General features: G+C 38.0%; 1 protein-coding gene across 2 annotated transcripts in view; it reads left to right on the plus strand.

Annotated features, from left to right (window-relative positions):
- Nucleotides 1-9029: 9029 nt before the first annotated feature.
- Nucleotides 9030-15747, plus strand: part of EIF2AK4 (eukaryotic translation initiation factor 2 alpha kinase 4) — a 130968-nt gene continuing 124250 nt past the window's right edge. For both annotated transcript variants that reach the window (XM_007480028.3, XM_007480029.3), the window contains exon 1: nt 9030-10251. In XM_007480028.3, coding sequence (XP_007480090.2) covers nt 10069-10251 — 183 coding nt within the window. In that variant the 5' untranslated portion in view covers nt 9030-10068. The remainder of the gene's footprint in view (nt 10252-15747) is intronic.

The raw sequence follows: 15747 nt of genomic DNA on the forward strand, positions 1-15747 counted from the left end.
AATTTCTACCTGCCTCAGTCTCCCCTAAATTTTAATCTTTACATTAGCTAGTCAAATTCAACTCTTTTAGATCATTTTGTTATACAAAATTTATCTGAGCTTTATTTTCTTAATATATTTTATTGAAACACTTTATTTCAGACTACCTAGGTTTCCCTCTATATCCTCAATATCTTACCTCTTGTAAAAGATCAGGATGAAGTCTTTTTGATTGCCACAAGTCCAACTTTGTTGTTTATATTTTATAATATTCTTTTTCAACCTTTTTGTGATTATTGTTCTTTTTATTGACATTGTTATCGTTTTTTTTCCTGGCTCTACTTGCTTCACTTTGAATCAGTTCATGTCTTTCCATTCTTCTCTGTATTGATCACATTTGTTGTTTCTTGCCAAATAGTACTATTCCATTACTACATTTCATGCACCGTAATTATATATAGCTTTGATGGGCATTTACTTCGTTTCTAGTTCTTCACTACCACAAAAATTCCCTGCTACTATAAACATTTAATGTTTATGGAACCTTTCTTTTTCTCAGTGGTTTTCTTGAGGTATATGCTAAACTTTATTTTCAATTTTTTTTCTCATTTGCTAACAAAGATTAATCAAAGCAATATGAGTTTTTTTCTTCATTTCATTACAATCCATTATTGTAGACTTAAATGTTCACCTATTTTTCTGAGGTAGATTAATAAGAGAGATCTCCACTCTACAGAGATTAGTACTTATTTTCTAAATATCAGACTTATCTTAATAGATATAACCCTATCTAAAACCAAAGTGTATTATGCTAATTATTGGTTCCACTACCAATTCTGTTATGTAACTTCGGTTGAGCTGACATTGCAACTGTAAAGGATAATTTTAACGTTGTGACCTAAACTATATTAATTTTTGGTCGCCATGGATATCCCAAATAATAAAAAAAATTTACCCAAGTCAGTCTGGAAATTTATGGCGATTTAATTAATATAGTGGAAAGAAATTTAAGAAGAAGGGAGAAGGAAAGGGTCTAGGATTTCTCCCACCTGGCTTGTGCCGGGCAGAAAGATTAGAGGCTCTAGAAGGTAAGGTTTCCGAGAGTAAAAGAGGAAGGAATCAGCCTGAACTCCAAGAGGGCTCAGCCAAGATGCCTGAACCTGAATTAGCTCAAGGGCAAACTCACCGCCAAAACCCAGACAAATAGCTGCCACCACACTAAGATGTTGGAATGCTTAACACGCTGCCAGCCAGAGATGCTTCTCCAGGAAAAAAGAGCCCAAAGAGAGGAAGTGACGTGCCCTATACAGATGGTTTTACATTACTTTCCTGAGTCTCATCTGTACCAATGTTAGTTTAGCTTGACTTAGGATAGCCCAGGGGTCTGTCTATTGTTTCTGCACATGTCTGTTAAAGGCCATTTTCTCAGATACTTAATCCCTGAGTATAGTGCAGACATTCCTGACCTTGTTAAACTAAGTACGGTGGAGAAATGTAGAGTTTCCAAGACTTGATTCTGTTAGACTGAGTATCTCCATTGTTACTAATCAGGAAATAGCTAAATCAGATCTTCTAAAGTACAGTCTGAGTAGGGTAGAGTAGTTTTAAAATTCACAATCCGCCCCCCTGAGGCTCAAGGAAGACTAGTCTCTCCAATGAGTCTTGTAAACATACCAGCTATGAAATTACAATAGTTAGGGAGGAATAGAAAAGAGAGAAAGCAAAACCAATGTTTTGCTATGCGCATTGACAAAAAGCCAAATTAGGGGCAGTCCCTTTGGCATAAAAGTGTATATTTACAATAAATGTTCAATCAAACTTCAGTTCAATCAACCACACCCAAAGTTCATTCTTGATCTTCTTTATGTTGTATAGGTTTTCTGGCATCTTTCTGCAACAGTTTATTCTCTGGATTTAGGAGTTAGCATTCTACTTCCTTGAAGATGTTTCTCAAACAAAAAATTTCAAAATCTTGGATATTTATTAAAATACAACCCCCCCTTCTGAAGTGGGTGTTAAAAAACATCCAGTTCATCTCAGCATGCATTGTTGAATTATGGGGCTCTGTGAGTCAATTATTAAAAGAATTGAAAAACAGCAAAAACGAGACAAAAAATATAAAGGAAGAAAAAATGGAAGAAAGTTTAACTTTTGGGAGAAAGAAAAAAAATTTCAAAATCAGAATCAAAATACCAAAATCTATGTATATAAAATGTTAAGTAAGCAAGAATAAATTCATAATAGGCCCTTGTACAGATCCATTTTAAAGTAATTTCTATCCCACAAGTCTGTGGGACAGAATGCAGTAATATTTCACTTACAAATTTACATCCAAGACTATAGAAAGCTGACATACTATAAGAAGGAAAGGAACTAGAATTCTATTTTGATAGGGAAGCATCATTCCCTGGTCTTATTTTTGTCATTCTCAGGGATATCAGGAGCCAGGATGATAGTCAAATTTTGGTACTTGTCTGAGTACTTCACAAAGAGTGTAGATACAAGGAAGTCCTACAACTTAACATATGTCAAGCGTTGCAACCTCGAGACTCACACTAGTTTTTTTGTGTTTTTTTTTCTACCTGTGTGCTCTTTTTGGCACTATTCAGGTTAATTCTGTGTTCCCTGTTTTTATCCCATTTCCTAGAATCAGACACAAACATTAATCACAGTCCCATAACATTTTATCAATAAATGGCAGGTTCCCACAGTTTAAAACTTTTGGGTATGCATTGATATTATATAGCAAGTATATATATTAAACTTATATTACTGCAGAAAAAAATAATATTTAATTGTATGTACCTTTAGTACAGTAAATGAGGAAAAGGGGGAAAAAATCAAACATTCTAATCAAAATAAAAGAAAAGCAATAATAAAAAATAAGGGGAAAATCTGGAATTTAATGTGTTCTCAAAAAAACAGTATCTACTTGTCAATGGATTATTACATACAATTCATGTGATAGGATAGAGTCAATCAGCCTCAACAAGAGATGCTCTCTTTACATGTGAGCAATGAATCCAAGAGTCCTTTTCTCCAACCTTTATAGATGTTGGAGTAGTTAACAATATTTGGAATGGTCCTTCCCAGGAAGGCTTAGTTGTTCCAGTATGCTGGAAATTCCTAATATACATCTTGTCTCCTGGGTTCAGGTCATGAGATGAAAAGTCTAGTGGTCCGGCTTGTACTGCAGCTCCGGATTCATGGAGTTCACACAGTTTGTGCTGTAATTCCTGTATATAGGAAGCAATAGTAGTATCTCCCCCTAATAATGATGCATATATAGGGGAGAAAGGCTTAGCCTGTATAGGTGGATGTCCAAAAAGCATCTCAAATGGTGAAATATGTAAGTCTCCTCTAGGCCTGCTTCTAAGATAAAATATGGCCAGAGGGAGAATTTCAGGCCATTTTAAATGTGTCTCAGTGCATAATTTTCCAATCATAGTTTTAAGTTCTTTATTCATTCTTTCAACTTGGCCTGAGCTCTGGGGATGATATGGAACATGGAATTTGGGAGTTATCCCTAAGCAAGAATATATTTGATTTAAGACAGAATCAGTAAAATGACTTCCTAATCTGAATCAATACGTCCTGGCAGGCCAAATTGAGGAATAATTTCTTTTAAAAGCACCTTAGCAACAAAAGCTGCTGTGGCTTGGGTCGCAAGAAATGGTTCCAGTCATCTGGTCAGTTGATCTACTATGACTAGACAAAATTTATAATATCCGGCCTTTGGCATTGTTATGAAATCCATCTGTCAAGTGGAAAGAGGTGGGCTAGATTTAATTTTTATCTGCACAGGAACAGCCAACTTAAGTAAGCCTACATCGGAAGAAGATATGGCCCAAAGAAACTCTGGTATATCTTCAGGTATTACAAAGGTGGGATGCTCTTTCCCCTCCTGACTCTCTGAGAGAATTACAGGGAGTAAATTTAAAGATTCCTCAGGTACTTCCAATGATGAGGAACCATCTGGGGAGCAAGTTATTGTGGCTCTGAGTTTGCATAGAAGGTCCCTCCACAGCAAATTTAAAGGGGAGTAAGGCATCAAAAGGAAGGAATGTTGTACCTCTAGGGGTCCTACAGACACCATTCTAGGGGAAAGTTTTTTAACCCTTTGGGGTATTCCTGACACTCCCATTACATTCTCTGAGCCAACAGAATAACAACATAAATCAGGTGTACTCTTTAATACAGACCTGGATGCTCCAGTGTCTAAAAGACAATCATAATAGGTGTTACCCACCTTTAAGGTAACATGGGGTTCATTAGTATGCAGGGGCAGTGGATAGGGACAACAGGTAGTAGGATATCTGGGTCCAGAAAATCAAAGGTTGTATCCTCTCCTTCCTGTGCCCCATTCCCCCCCCCAGGCACCTTCATAGTATTTGGGAAGTTCCTTGGGCACCCCCCTAAAGGGCACCCCCTGAGGGGCATTAGCACCTTGAGTATTTTTTGGACAAGCACCACTTAAGTTATATTGTTGTGGAGTCATTTGGTTTGAGTTATCATTTTCCCAATATCTATTCCTATAGTTATCATTCCTAAAGTTGTGGTTTCCATTATCATTAATATAGTTATTTCTATAGTTATCACTTCTGTAATTGTTATTAAACTGTTTATTCCTTCTGATAAACTTGAGTAAAGTTCTACACTCTATCATTTTATGTCTCTTTTTCTCACAGAATTGCCAGGTAATGGAACGATAATTAAATTCCTAGAGAGGGGCAAGTGTCATTGGTTGAATATCATGCCCACTTTCCATTTTAGCCATTTTATCTTTTAAACATCTCAATTCATTCTTTATTTCCTCCATGACACCATTATTTTCTTCCTTCTTTCCTTTGTTTCCCTTTTAAACATATAGCACTGTTTTCCGCAATTCTTCAAGGTCCATCTCTGGCCATCTTGGGCAATGTGTTCTAAAATAATCCCTAATCACCTTGCAAGAGTTATTGACAGAGGCGGAGTCAAGATGGCGGCCTAGAAGGAGCAGAAGTTCAGACTCTGAATACCCTTCCTTATCGAACACAAACTGAATGTTCCAAGGGGACTGAAAATGAAACCTAAAAATAAGACAGAGCCAAGGAACCCTCCTGCTGGACTCAATTCAAAAGGTATGCCCTGCCCCAAAAGCCTGAATCCGAGAATGCCCAGGTTTAAGGGGAAGGCAGAAGGAAGGTCCCAGGACACTTCCCCTACCTAGAGCGCTAAGCCTCCAGGGGCATCAGGAACCTCTGGGCAGACAAAGGTGCTGGTCTGGAGGGTGTACCTTGCAGGCAGGGCTGTGCCAAGCTCAGAGCATCGAACACAGATGGCATGGAAGGAGCTGGAGAGGGAGCATAGAGCTGGCAGCCTGGCCAGAGCTGTGGAGATCCTCCATATTGTTCCAGGCTCCCAGGAGGTTTTGGCCTCAGAGCACATCCAGCCCAACCCAGCTGAACTTAATCCCAACAAAATTCTTCAGAGCTCAGGGAACCTCAGGCTCCAACACCCCTCCCTCATTGACTGATGGATTTTAATCCATTCAAAAGCCTCCAGAGGACAGGAAAGCTCAAACCCCAACAACCCTCCCCACAGACTGCACCAAGAGATCTTCTGTCAAAGCTCCAAGAGGAGAGACTGACAGAAGCCCCCAAAACAAAAAAAATGAGAGGCGCAAGAGCACAGACAAATACAGGGAGCAAAGAAAGGGTAAATATGAGCAAACAACAGAAAAAGAAGAAAGAAATTACAATAGACAGCTATACAGAGAATGGAACAGAGGGGGAGGGATCAGCAAATGATAAATCAGAAATCCCAGCGAATTGGATACAGGCTTTGGAAGAACTCAAAATGCAATTCAAAACACAATTAAGAGAGGCTTAAGATAATTGGGGAAAGAACTTAAAAACTAAGATAAGTCATCTGGAAACAGAGGCACTTGAACTAAAATGAGAAAATAGTGTCTTGAAAGCCAAAATCAACCAGCTGAAAAATGAGACAAAGAAGATGAAAGATGAGGTAAAGAGGATGAAAGATGACCTCCAAAGAAAATCAGACCAGAAGGAGAAGGATGACCAAAAACCCAGGGATGAAATCCAGTCTTTAAGAACCAGGATACAACAACTAGATTTAAATGACCTCACAAGGCATCAGAACACTATAAAACAAAACCAAATGAATGAAAAAATTGAGGAAAATATGAAGCATCTAATTCACAAAACAGAGGATTTAGAAAATCGTGTGAGGAGAGAAAATTTAAGAATCATTGGTCTACCAGAAGACCATGAGAAAAGAAAAAGCCTGGACATAATGCTATAGGAATTTATTCAAGAAAACTGCCCCAATTTCTAGAACAAAAGGGAAAAGTGGAGATTGAAAGAATCCACAGATCACCTCCTGTATTTAATCCCCAACTGACAACACCCAGGAATGTTATAGCCAAATTCAATAACTATCAGACCAAAGAAAAGATATTACAAGATGCCAAGAAGTCATTCAGATACCATGGAACCACAGTGAGGATAACGTGGGATCTGACTGCATCCACACCGAAGGACTGAAAGGCATGGAATATGATATTCCGGAAAGCAAGAGAACTAGGTCTACAACCAAGAATCAACTACCCAGCAAAACTGACTATATTCTTACAGGGGAAAGTATGGTCATTCAACAAAATAGAAGAATTTCAAGAATTTGTAAAGAAAAGACCAGACCTGAACAGAAAATTCTATGCCCAAGCACAGAACTCAAGAGAATTATCAAAAGGTAATTAAAAAAGAAGGAAAAAGAAAAACAAAACAAAACAAACAACCCCCCCCCTTTTTAAAGAGACTCAATAAGTTAAAAAGTTATGTATCCCTATAAGAAAAGAGGTCATTGGTAACTCTTAAAAACTGTTATTATCACCTGGGCAGCTAGAAGAATTACACTTAGAGGGAACAGTGACAATCTGCCTAGGATGAAAGGACAAGACATAAATATGTATATAGATATATGCATGCATAAATACATATACATGTGTATATATATATACATATATATACACACACACACAACTTGAGCTAAAAAAAAAGAGGTTAATACTAAAAGAAATGGGAAAAGAAACAAATGGGGTCAATTTATATGTCACAAAGAAGCTTATGGTGGGAGGGGGGAGAACATCAATACACTGGAAGGGTAAAGAGGTTGTAGATAAGAAATACTCAACTCTTGCATGCTTTGAAATTGACCCAAAGAGGGAAGAACAATCCAATCTATTGGGGCAAAGAATAGATTTGCGCCCTATAGGGGAGTAGAAGGGTAACAAATGGACTGGTGGGGAGGGAAGCAGTGCAAGGGAGGGAGAGGGTGGGGAGGTAGTTTTAGAAAGACAACAGAAAAAATAAGGGGGAAATAAGAAGGGAGGGGCTAGAAGGGGAAGTAAAATAAGGGTGGGAACTAGGGGGACTGATTAAAAACAAACATTGGTATAGAAGGAAATAGTGAAAGAAGAAAAGGCAGGACCAGGAGTAGAAATCAAAATGCTGGGAAATGCACAACTAGTAATCATAATTCTGAATGTGAATGGAATGAACTCACCCATAAAATGCAAGTGAATAGCAGAGTGGCTTAGAATCTAAAACCCTACCATAAGCTGTCTACAAGAAATACACATGAGGAAGGTAGATATGCATAGGGTGAAAGTAAGAGGATGGAGCCAAATCTGATGGGCATCAACTGAGAAAAAGAAGGCAGGAGTCGCAATCATGATATCTGACAAAGCCATAGTAAAAACAATGTGGAAAAAGGCTTTGATCAAGGACACATGTAAAACCCAGTGGAATTGTGAGCAGACTACAGGAGGGGAGGGAAAGAACATGATTCTTGTAAACAAGGAAAACTATTCTAAATTGACTAATTAAATAAAAATTTCAAAAAAAATAAAAGCACTTGATCATTGTTAAAAATGTGTATAAACACTTTTTGCAGTTATCTAAGGGTTGTTGTGAGTATTAAATGAGATTATATTAGTGCTTAATACAAAAGTTGAATAGATCTTGGTCAATAACACATGAAAAACCAAATGGAAATTGTGCATTGGCTACCAAAGGAAGATGGGAGGAAGGGAAGGAAAGAATGTAAATCATGTAACCATGGAAAAATTCTCTTAATCAATCAATTAAATAATTTTTTTTAATGAAGATGACTCTAAGATCTGTATATCCAGCTCTAATCTTTTTCCTGAGCTACAGTCAAGTAGCTCAATTGTCTGACAGACACTTCAAACTAGATGTCCCATAGGCATCTCATGCTAAATATTCACAATGGAACTTTACCTTCTTCTGAATTTCCTTATTGCTATTGAAGGCACTACTAATCTTTCTAGTTATTCAGGTTCTCAGTGTTAATGTCATCCTAGATTCTTCTTTCTGTAAATCTCCTCTGTATGTCTTCTATATCTACATAGCCAGCACTCTAATTCAAATGCTCAACACCTCTTTCCTGGACTATTTTAAAAGTCTTCTGATTGGATTTCCTGCTTCTCTCCCCATTCCAATCTATCTTTCACATGGATGCCAAAGTTATTTTCTAAAAGCATAGATCTGACCATGTCATACCTCTGAGGCTCACTATACTCTAATGGCCCCCTATTATGTCTAGGATAAAATATAAAGTACATTGTTTGACATTTAAAGCACTTTACAACCTGACAATCTGGGCATCTTCTACTTTTCCAATTTTCTTATATTTTATTTCCCTCTACAAACTCATAAATCTATTCATTCTGGACTGACCTATTTGCTGTTCCTTACATATGACACTTCATGTCTCCTTTCTGTGCTTTCACACTGGTTGTCCACATGCCTAAAATGAGTTCTCTCTCTCTCTCTCTCTCTCTCTCTCTCTCTCTCTCTCTCTCTCTCTCTCTCTCTCTCTCTCTCTCTCTCTCTCTCTCTTTCTGTCTCTCTCTGAATTTCCAAGCAATATGATAGAAATTCTATATATGAAAACATGTAAACCATATTTTCATATTAGCCAATTTTTTTTAAAGCAAGAAAAATTAAGTGGCAAAATTATACTTCTGTTTGCTCCAAGTTCATTAATTCTCTCTCTGGAAGTGGATTAACACTTAGGTTGTAAACAGAAGAGCTAGGGCTATAATCCAAGTTTTCTGACTCCCAGATAGTAACATAATGATTTGGATAGTGACCCAATGGTCAAAATAAGAGGTCAGGAAGGGAAGTTCCCACACCTGAGCAAGTTCACTGAAGCTGAGATTTACTGGGCCAAACTTGTAAAAGTTGAATGAAAAGTGGATAACTAAATAATTCTATAGCAAAGTGAACTGAAGTAATGTTAACAAATAAGATGGACAAAAGAAATGTTAAGAATACTCACATAGGATAAAGCATAATAGAATTATTCAAAATTGGTTTACAAAACTAATGGATACATGATACTGATGTGTGGCAGGCAAGGTAATCTGCAGTGCAACAACTGAGTAAAAAAACACCATTTCTCATATGAATCAAGAGATAGAAGGATAAACATTGACAGGCTCTGCACACCTCCCCAAGACGCTGTGCTAGAACAGCACTATTCAATGGGATCCAGTAGCGGCTAAACAGGAGCCCTGGCCTCAAACATAGAAGCCGGGTAGCAGCACAACGTAGTGGGCCTGGCATCAATCCGAGGGCCTAGCATCAAATCCTAGCCCAGTCATTTACTCCCAGGGCACTTTTCACATCCTAAGGCTCAGTTTCCTCCCCCGAAAATGAGGACAAACTACATAGCCTTTAAAGTTTCTTCCAGTTCCAAAAGTTCTGTGATCCACCGTCTGCGCTGAAGTAGGTCTTCAGGGAGGAAAGTCCTTGGGCTTGGGCCAGAGCGGCCCCTGGAGCCCGCCTCCACAAGGACCCTGCCCCGTTACCTTGGGAGCTGAGTAGCAGCCCCCTCCAGCCACCAGAGGGCAGCGCAATGTCTCAGAGGGGCCCAGCACAGTCCCTCCCCCTCCTTCTGGTGCTCGTCCTTATCCTTCTCAGGGCGGCAGGCTGGGCCCATGCCCGCTTAGCCCCCTGATCACACCGCCGCCGTCTCCTAGCTTCTGGTGCTGCCCGGGCCATGGCTGGAGGCTCCGGCGCCCGGCAGCCTCGAGATCCCGGCGAGCAGGCTCGGCGTGGGGCCGGGGACGGCCCGGCGGAGCAGTCTGAAAGCTATCCACAACGTCAGGACCACGAGCTACAGGCGCTGGAGGCCATCTACGGCGGCGACTTCCAGGATCTGCGGCGACTGCGTCCGGGAAAGGTAGGAAGAAGCCCGGAACCCCCGCGTCTTGCCCCAGCCCCGCCCCAGCTGGCCAGTTCTCCTCTGCCTGCCCCCGGGCTGGGCCTGCACCTTCAGCCTACTACCCCGTTACTTCCTTCCACATTCCACTTCCACACCCAGTGCGGGTACCCTCCACCTCATCTGGCCCACCCGGAGTGCGCCTCCACCCTAAGTGCCTTATCTGCGACTCTAGTCACCCTAAATTCCGGCACTGTCTCTCGCTAGCCCCTCCCCGCCAGCACAGCAGCTGCTCCACAGACCATTACAACTTTATACCCGTCCCTTATCCTTGCCTACGTCTGAGCCCGCGTCCGTGAACTTGGTATTTTGCTTCTTAGAAACGTCTTGATAATTGCATTTCAATATAAGTGGTGTCTTTTGTAATCCTACGTATTTTATTTTATGCATTTACAAGTATTATTCTGAGAAATCCATAGGTTTCACCAGATTGATAAAGGACTCCATGATACAAAAAATTTTAAGAACCCCTACCTTAACTCTTTTTGTTCACCCTTCACTGTCCTATAGCATTTTATCGATATCTCTTAATTTTCCTGCCACCTCATCCTTTATTCCCCAAACCCCCCCTCCCCCAAAGTTTACATAGATACTTCTCTTTTTCCTTGCAATCCTCTGAACTCTTTGAGTAGACCCCTAAATGCACACTAATACTTTACCTTTTCTAAATTTGTTTTTTCCTCTCTGATCACTTTTTTTCTTGACACATGGCCACCCCTTACTTAGAATAATCTTCAACAAACATTGAGGGCCTAAGCACTGCAGGAATACTAAAATGATTGCAAACAGTTTGGGGATAGGGAGAGCGAGAATAACATTATAAAAAATTCATTAATTTGAAGCAGAAGTTGATAGTGCATAGGAAAGTTATAAATTATTTTTGAAAGTTCAAAACAAGGAGAGATCTCTAAAGACTGGAGAGGTAAGGGTACAGTGGAGAAGATGACATTTGAGTTGGCCTTAAAGGATGACTAGGTTTTCAACTGGAAGAAATGTAGGGAAAGGAATTTCAGAAATTAAAAAGTGCATAATGCATGAACAATGAGGCAGAGGTGTTTGAGTCTGGTAAACATTAAAAACTGAGAAAACTAGTATGGTTGGAGGGTATTGTAGGGGACCTCGAATAACAATCTACAGAGTTTGGCTATCACTTGGTAAGGGGAAAACAATGAAAAGTGTTTGAGCTGAGGAGTAATATTCATGCCAGACATTGGGATAAATCTGGCAATGAAGTGTAGGATAGATTGGAGAGGGAAGTCCAAGTAGATTATTATAGTAGTTTAGGAGAGAGGAAAATAGATCTGAATTAGGAACCATGGAAGTGAGAATGGAGAGAAGACAGTTGCTAGAGAAATTTTAGAGATAGAATTGAAAAGACTTGGTAATTGAAGCAGTGGGAATTAAGAAGTCAAAGATAAGTCAAATATTTTCAGATTGGGTGACTGGCAAAATAGTTATGCCATTAACTTATATAGATAAATAAGGAGAAGAAGCCAGTCTTTAAGGAAATATGATGAATTTGGCTTGGATAATGTTGAGTTTTAAGTGCCTGTGAGATATTTACATGGAACTGTCTAGCAGAAAGTTGGAAATATGGTACTGGAACTAGAAAAGAGAGAATTGGGTTTGTATATTTGTAAATTAAGTACATTCAAATGATAGTTGAAACCTTGAGTGTGAGCAAGATTGCATTGGGATATAGTATAAAGAACAAATAAAGCTAAAGATCAAACTCTTCCCAGTGCAGCAGGTTTCTAAGTACATATTTCCAAAGATAGAATCAAATTAGTGCATAGGGAAAAGGGATATTTATCCAAAAAGTATGTAGTAATACCTTCAGTACTTTACCTTCATTTACAATCTACTCTTTCATTTATCATATTGTTCCTAATTTTACAAATCATATATCCCCATCTTTCTACTTCATCTATCCTCACTATATTTCCCCTATTTAGAGACTTCACCCTCTCCTATTTAACTTTATTCTCTTAAGTATCCACTCCCTCAAATGCATCTATAAGTCTCTCATGCTTTACGAAATATATGGAATAGACTGCCCTGATCCTACCCATTTTCCATCTGTTTTAGACCCTCTCTTTCTTTTAGGGTCCAACTTAGATGCCTAGTATATGTTTTCAATATATTGTTGAATTGAAAGTTCCTTGTGGGGATAGGTTTTGACAATTGGTCTCCTTTCTGCTTGTGGTAGTTACTAAACATACTTTATATCCACCCTGCTTCTATACTGTACCAACTTGTTACCTTGTCCCACCAGTCCTTCTCTGCTACTTACTTTCTTTTTTATCATCATATATTTCAAGGATCTGTGAGTTCATTGTGGGAATTTTCTTTACTAATGGAGGTTACAAGGTTAGTTAGTAAGTTAGTTCTTCATGAGTTACAGTGGCTAAAAATATTCATCATCTCATATCCAACCTTCCACTGGAACTTTGCTAGGCTAGTCTACATATAGACAACACATATATATGTATGTTCATAATATACATATGCATTATATATCCTATCTCTGAGCCTATACTTAAAGATTTCCCATTGGCAGGATCAGCCAGGGATTGTATTCAGCTGATACAGCCTAGGTGAGTCCAGAGTCACATTCACATCACAATATAGCATCAGAATAGGACTATTCTTATTCTAAGAATAAGATTATTCTTAATGAGTTGCTCATAATAGAGACCTGTCCATGTACTCTAGACTAGTGATTTAGAGATCAGGTGCCCAAACTGCAACCCTCATGCTGCATGTGAGCCTTCCAACTTAACCATGACAAGGGAGGAAGGAAGCTTTCCCACTGGGCTGCTGGGAAGAGGGGGCAGGTGATGAGATAAATGTCCCCAAGTGTGGGAGAAGAGGGGGAGGGGAGCATCCCCCCACTCCAGCACATGTGCCATAGGTTCTCCAACACAGCTATAGACAATGTCTTGGTTTTTTTTTGGGGGGGGGCACTTTGTTTTAAATAATGTCTTTCTTTTTCCTTGCAAATACCCAAAGATATATTGAAGTTACTGCCAGCTTTATTACTGCCTAAAAATCTAATACTGTCATGCCTCTGAATATTATAAAAATAATGCTTCCTCTCTCCTGTACTTTATATCATTCAGCCACATCCAACACATCTACTCAGCAATGTTTTAATGAAGTAATAACTTCTTTTAGAACTATCTGTAAAAGGAATACATTCTATTCCATTACACCCCCATGTGTTCTTTCACACTGAAATACTGGAAATGCAAATCTTTGTGCTTCACACAATTATAATGCAATAGCCATTTCATCTATCTGGAACTTGACTATTAAGCAATCTCAATTATATAAAACAACAAAATTGGTTTTAAAAAGTCTACATGGTCAAATTCATGCATTTTACTCATAGGAAAACCCCTTTAGGACATCACTAAGAACTCAATTATTCGATTTCTTCCATTGTTCTAACAAATTGGCTATCAGGTTTTCATACCCACAGTAGATCAGAAGCAGCAAATTGAAAGAGTGGAGGGAGACAGACAGATAGACAGACAACTAAAGGTAGAGACACACAAAAAATTTTGAAAACTCATTTTTTTAGCAAGATTTAATGAAAGCAAAATGCAACAACCTGACAATTGGAAGGAAAGAGAAAAGTTTGCTTAAAAATCTAGGTAACTCAAACAAACAAAGTAGTTGGGTACTATTTTGCATGGGACCAAACTTCAGTAAGCTTGTTACTGAAATACAGTATAAATACAGTATAATACAGTAATATTCCTAATTCTGACTTTAAATTATTAGAGTAAAATAAAAGTAAGTATGTTCACAATCCCCTTAAGAAGAAAGGGAAGTTTTAAATGAACTTTGTCACTTTGCTTTTTGAAGAAAAAGGTGTTTTTATGTTTAAAGAGGGTTAGCCCTCCACAATCACTTTGGCTATCTAGATAAATTCTGGTGGGCTTCTGGATAGTGGTTTTCTGTACTTTGTATTCTTGAACGTGAGAATATCAAAATAGGAAAACCATTGTCTGCCAAAAAAGTGAATATTTCCTTTATATTATTGTATTAGTATTTTCTGAAAATACACTGTAATTTTTTAAGGCTTCTAGTTTAAAAAACTCATGCTTCTTTAGTTGTTAATTCCCTGAAATATGATTATTGTTTCAGTGGTAGAGGAGGGGAAAAGGAAGGAGAAATGGCTCCTTCTCATCCTATTAGGTGAAAAAGTATTGGGAAAATATTTATGTAACTTATGTAAAATTATGTAAAATTCTCCTTATCAGTGATGTGTAATTGTCCTAGCCACTGATTTTTTTTAAATGAATAAGCAAAGGAGAAAGGACCCAACTATTAATAGCTATTTCAGGGACAGAGAAGACCTAGGTTCAAACTCAGAAGAGAGTGAAGTAAAAACGCCTACTTATAAAACATCAAAGAAAAATGTTAAATGGTCACAAGCTCAAAAAAAAAAAAGCTTTTGGAAGAGCTGAAGAAAGACCTCATAAGCCAAATGAGAAAGGTTAAGAAAAGAATAATGCAAGAAAATCATCAAAATTACAAAAGAAAGATCACTCAAATGAAAAAAGAGATCCAGAAACTCACAGAAGAAAATAATTCATTAAAAACTAGAATTGGACAAACAGAAGCTAATGAATTCCTAAGGCAATGAAAAATACACGAGAATATGAAACATCTTATTACAAAAATAATAGACCTGGAAAATATTTCAAGAACAAACAGTATGAGAATTGTTGGACTCCTAGAAAATTATGATTACAAAAAAGTGTTTAGATACCATGTCAAGAAATAATTAAGGAAAAAAATTGCCCAGAAATTCTGGAACTAGAGAGTAAAATAGAAATATTTCACCAATTGTCCCAGCAAAGATACCCCAAGATGAAAATGCACAAGGATATTTTTGAGTTCTGTAGCTCCCATGGTAAAAAAGAAAAGATTACAAGCAATAAGAAAAAAATAAAAAAAACAAATATTGTGGAGCTAAAAATCAGAATAACACAAGACTTAAGTGGCTTCAACATTAAAAGAATGAAGGACATGAAACAAAATATTTTGAAGGAGAGGAACTCAATTTACAACCAAAAAACATAGCCAGCAAAAACTGAGCATAATTACACAAGAGGAAAAGGGGATTTTTAAGTTTCAGCTCTTCTTAGGGAAAAGCCCAAAACTCAGTAGAAAATTTGATCTTAATGATCTTAAAATCATTAGAAGGTAAACATGAAAGACCAATTTTAAAGAACCCAGAAGATCAAATTGATATTTCTTATATGGGAAAATGTCATCTTAAGAATAACATCATTACCTGGGTAGATTGAATGAGCATATGTAGATAAAAGACTTGAAGTGGAATTGAGTATAATGGAATGAGCTTAAAATAGTAATAAAATAGAGCAGGAAGAGGTGAAATGGAATAATTATCATATAAAATAACCATGAGTGGAAAAACTG

Source organism: Monodelphis domestica, chromosome 1, assembly GCF_027887165.1.
Source record: "Monodelphis domestica isolate mMonDom1 chromosome 1, mMonDom1.pri, whole genome shotgun sequence".
In the NCBI taxonomy this organism is placed as follows: Eukaryota; Metazoa; Chordata; class Mammalia; order Didelphimorphia; family Didelphidae; genus Monodelphis; species Monodelphis domestica.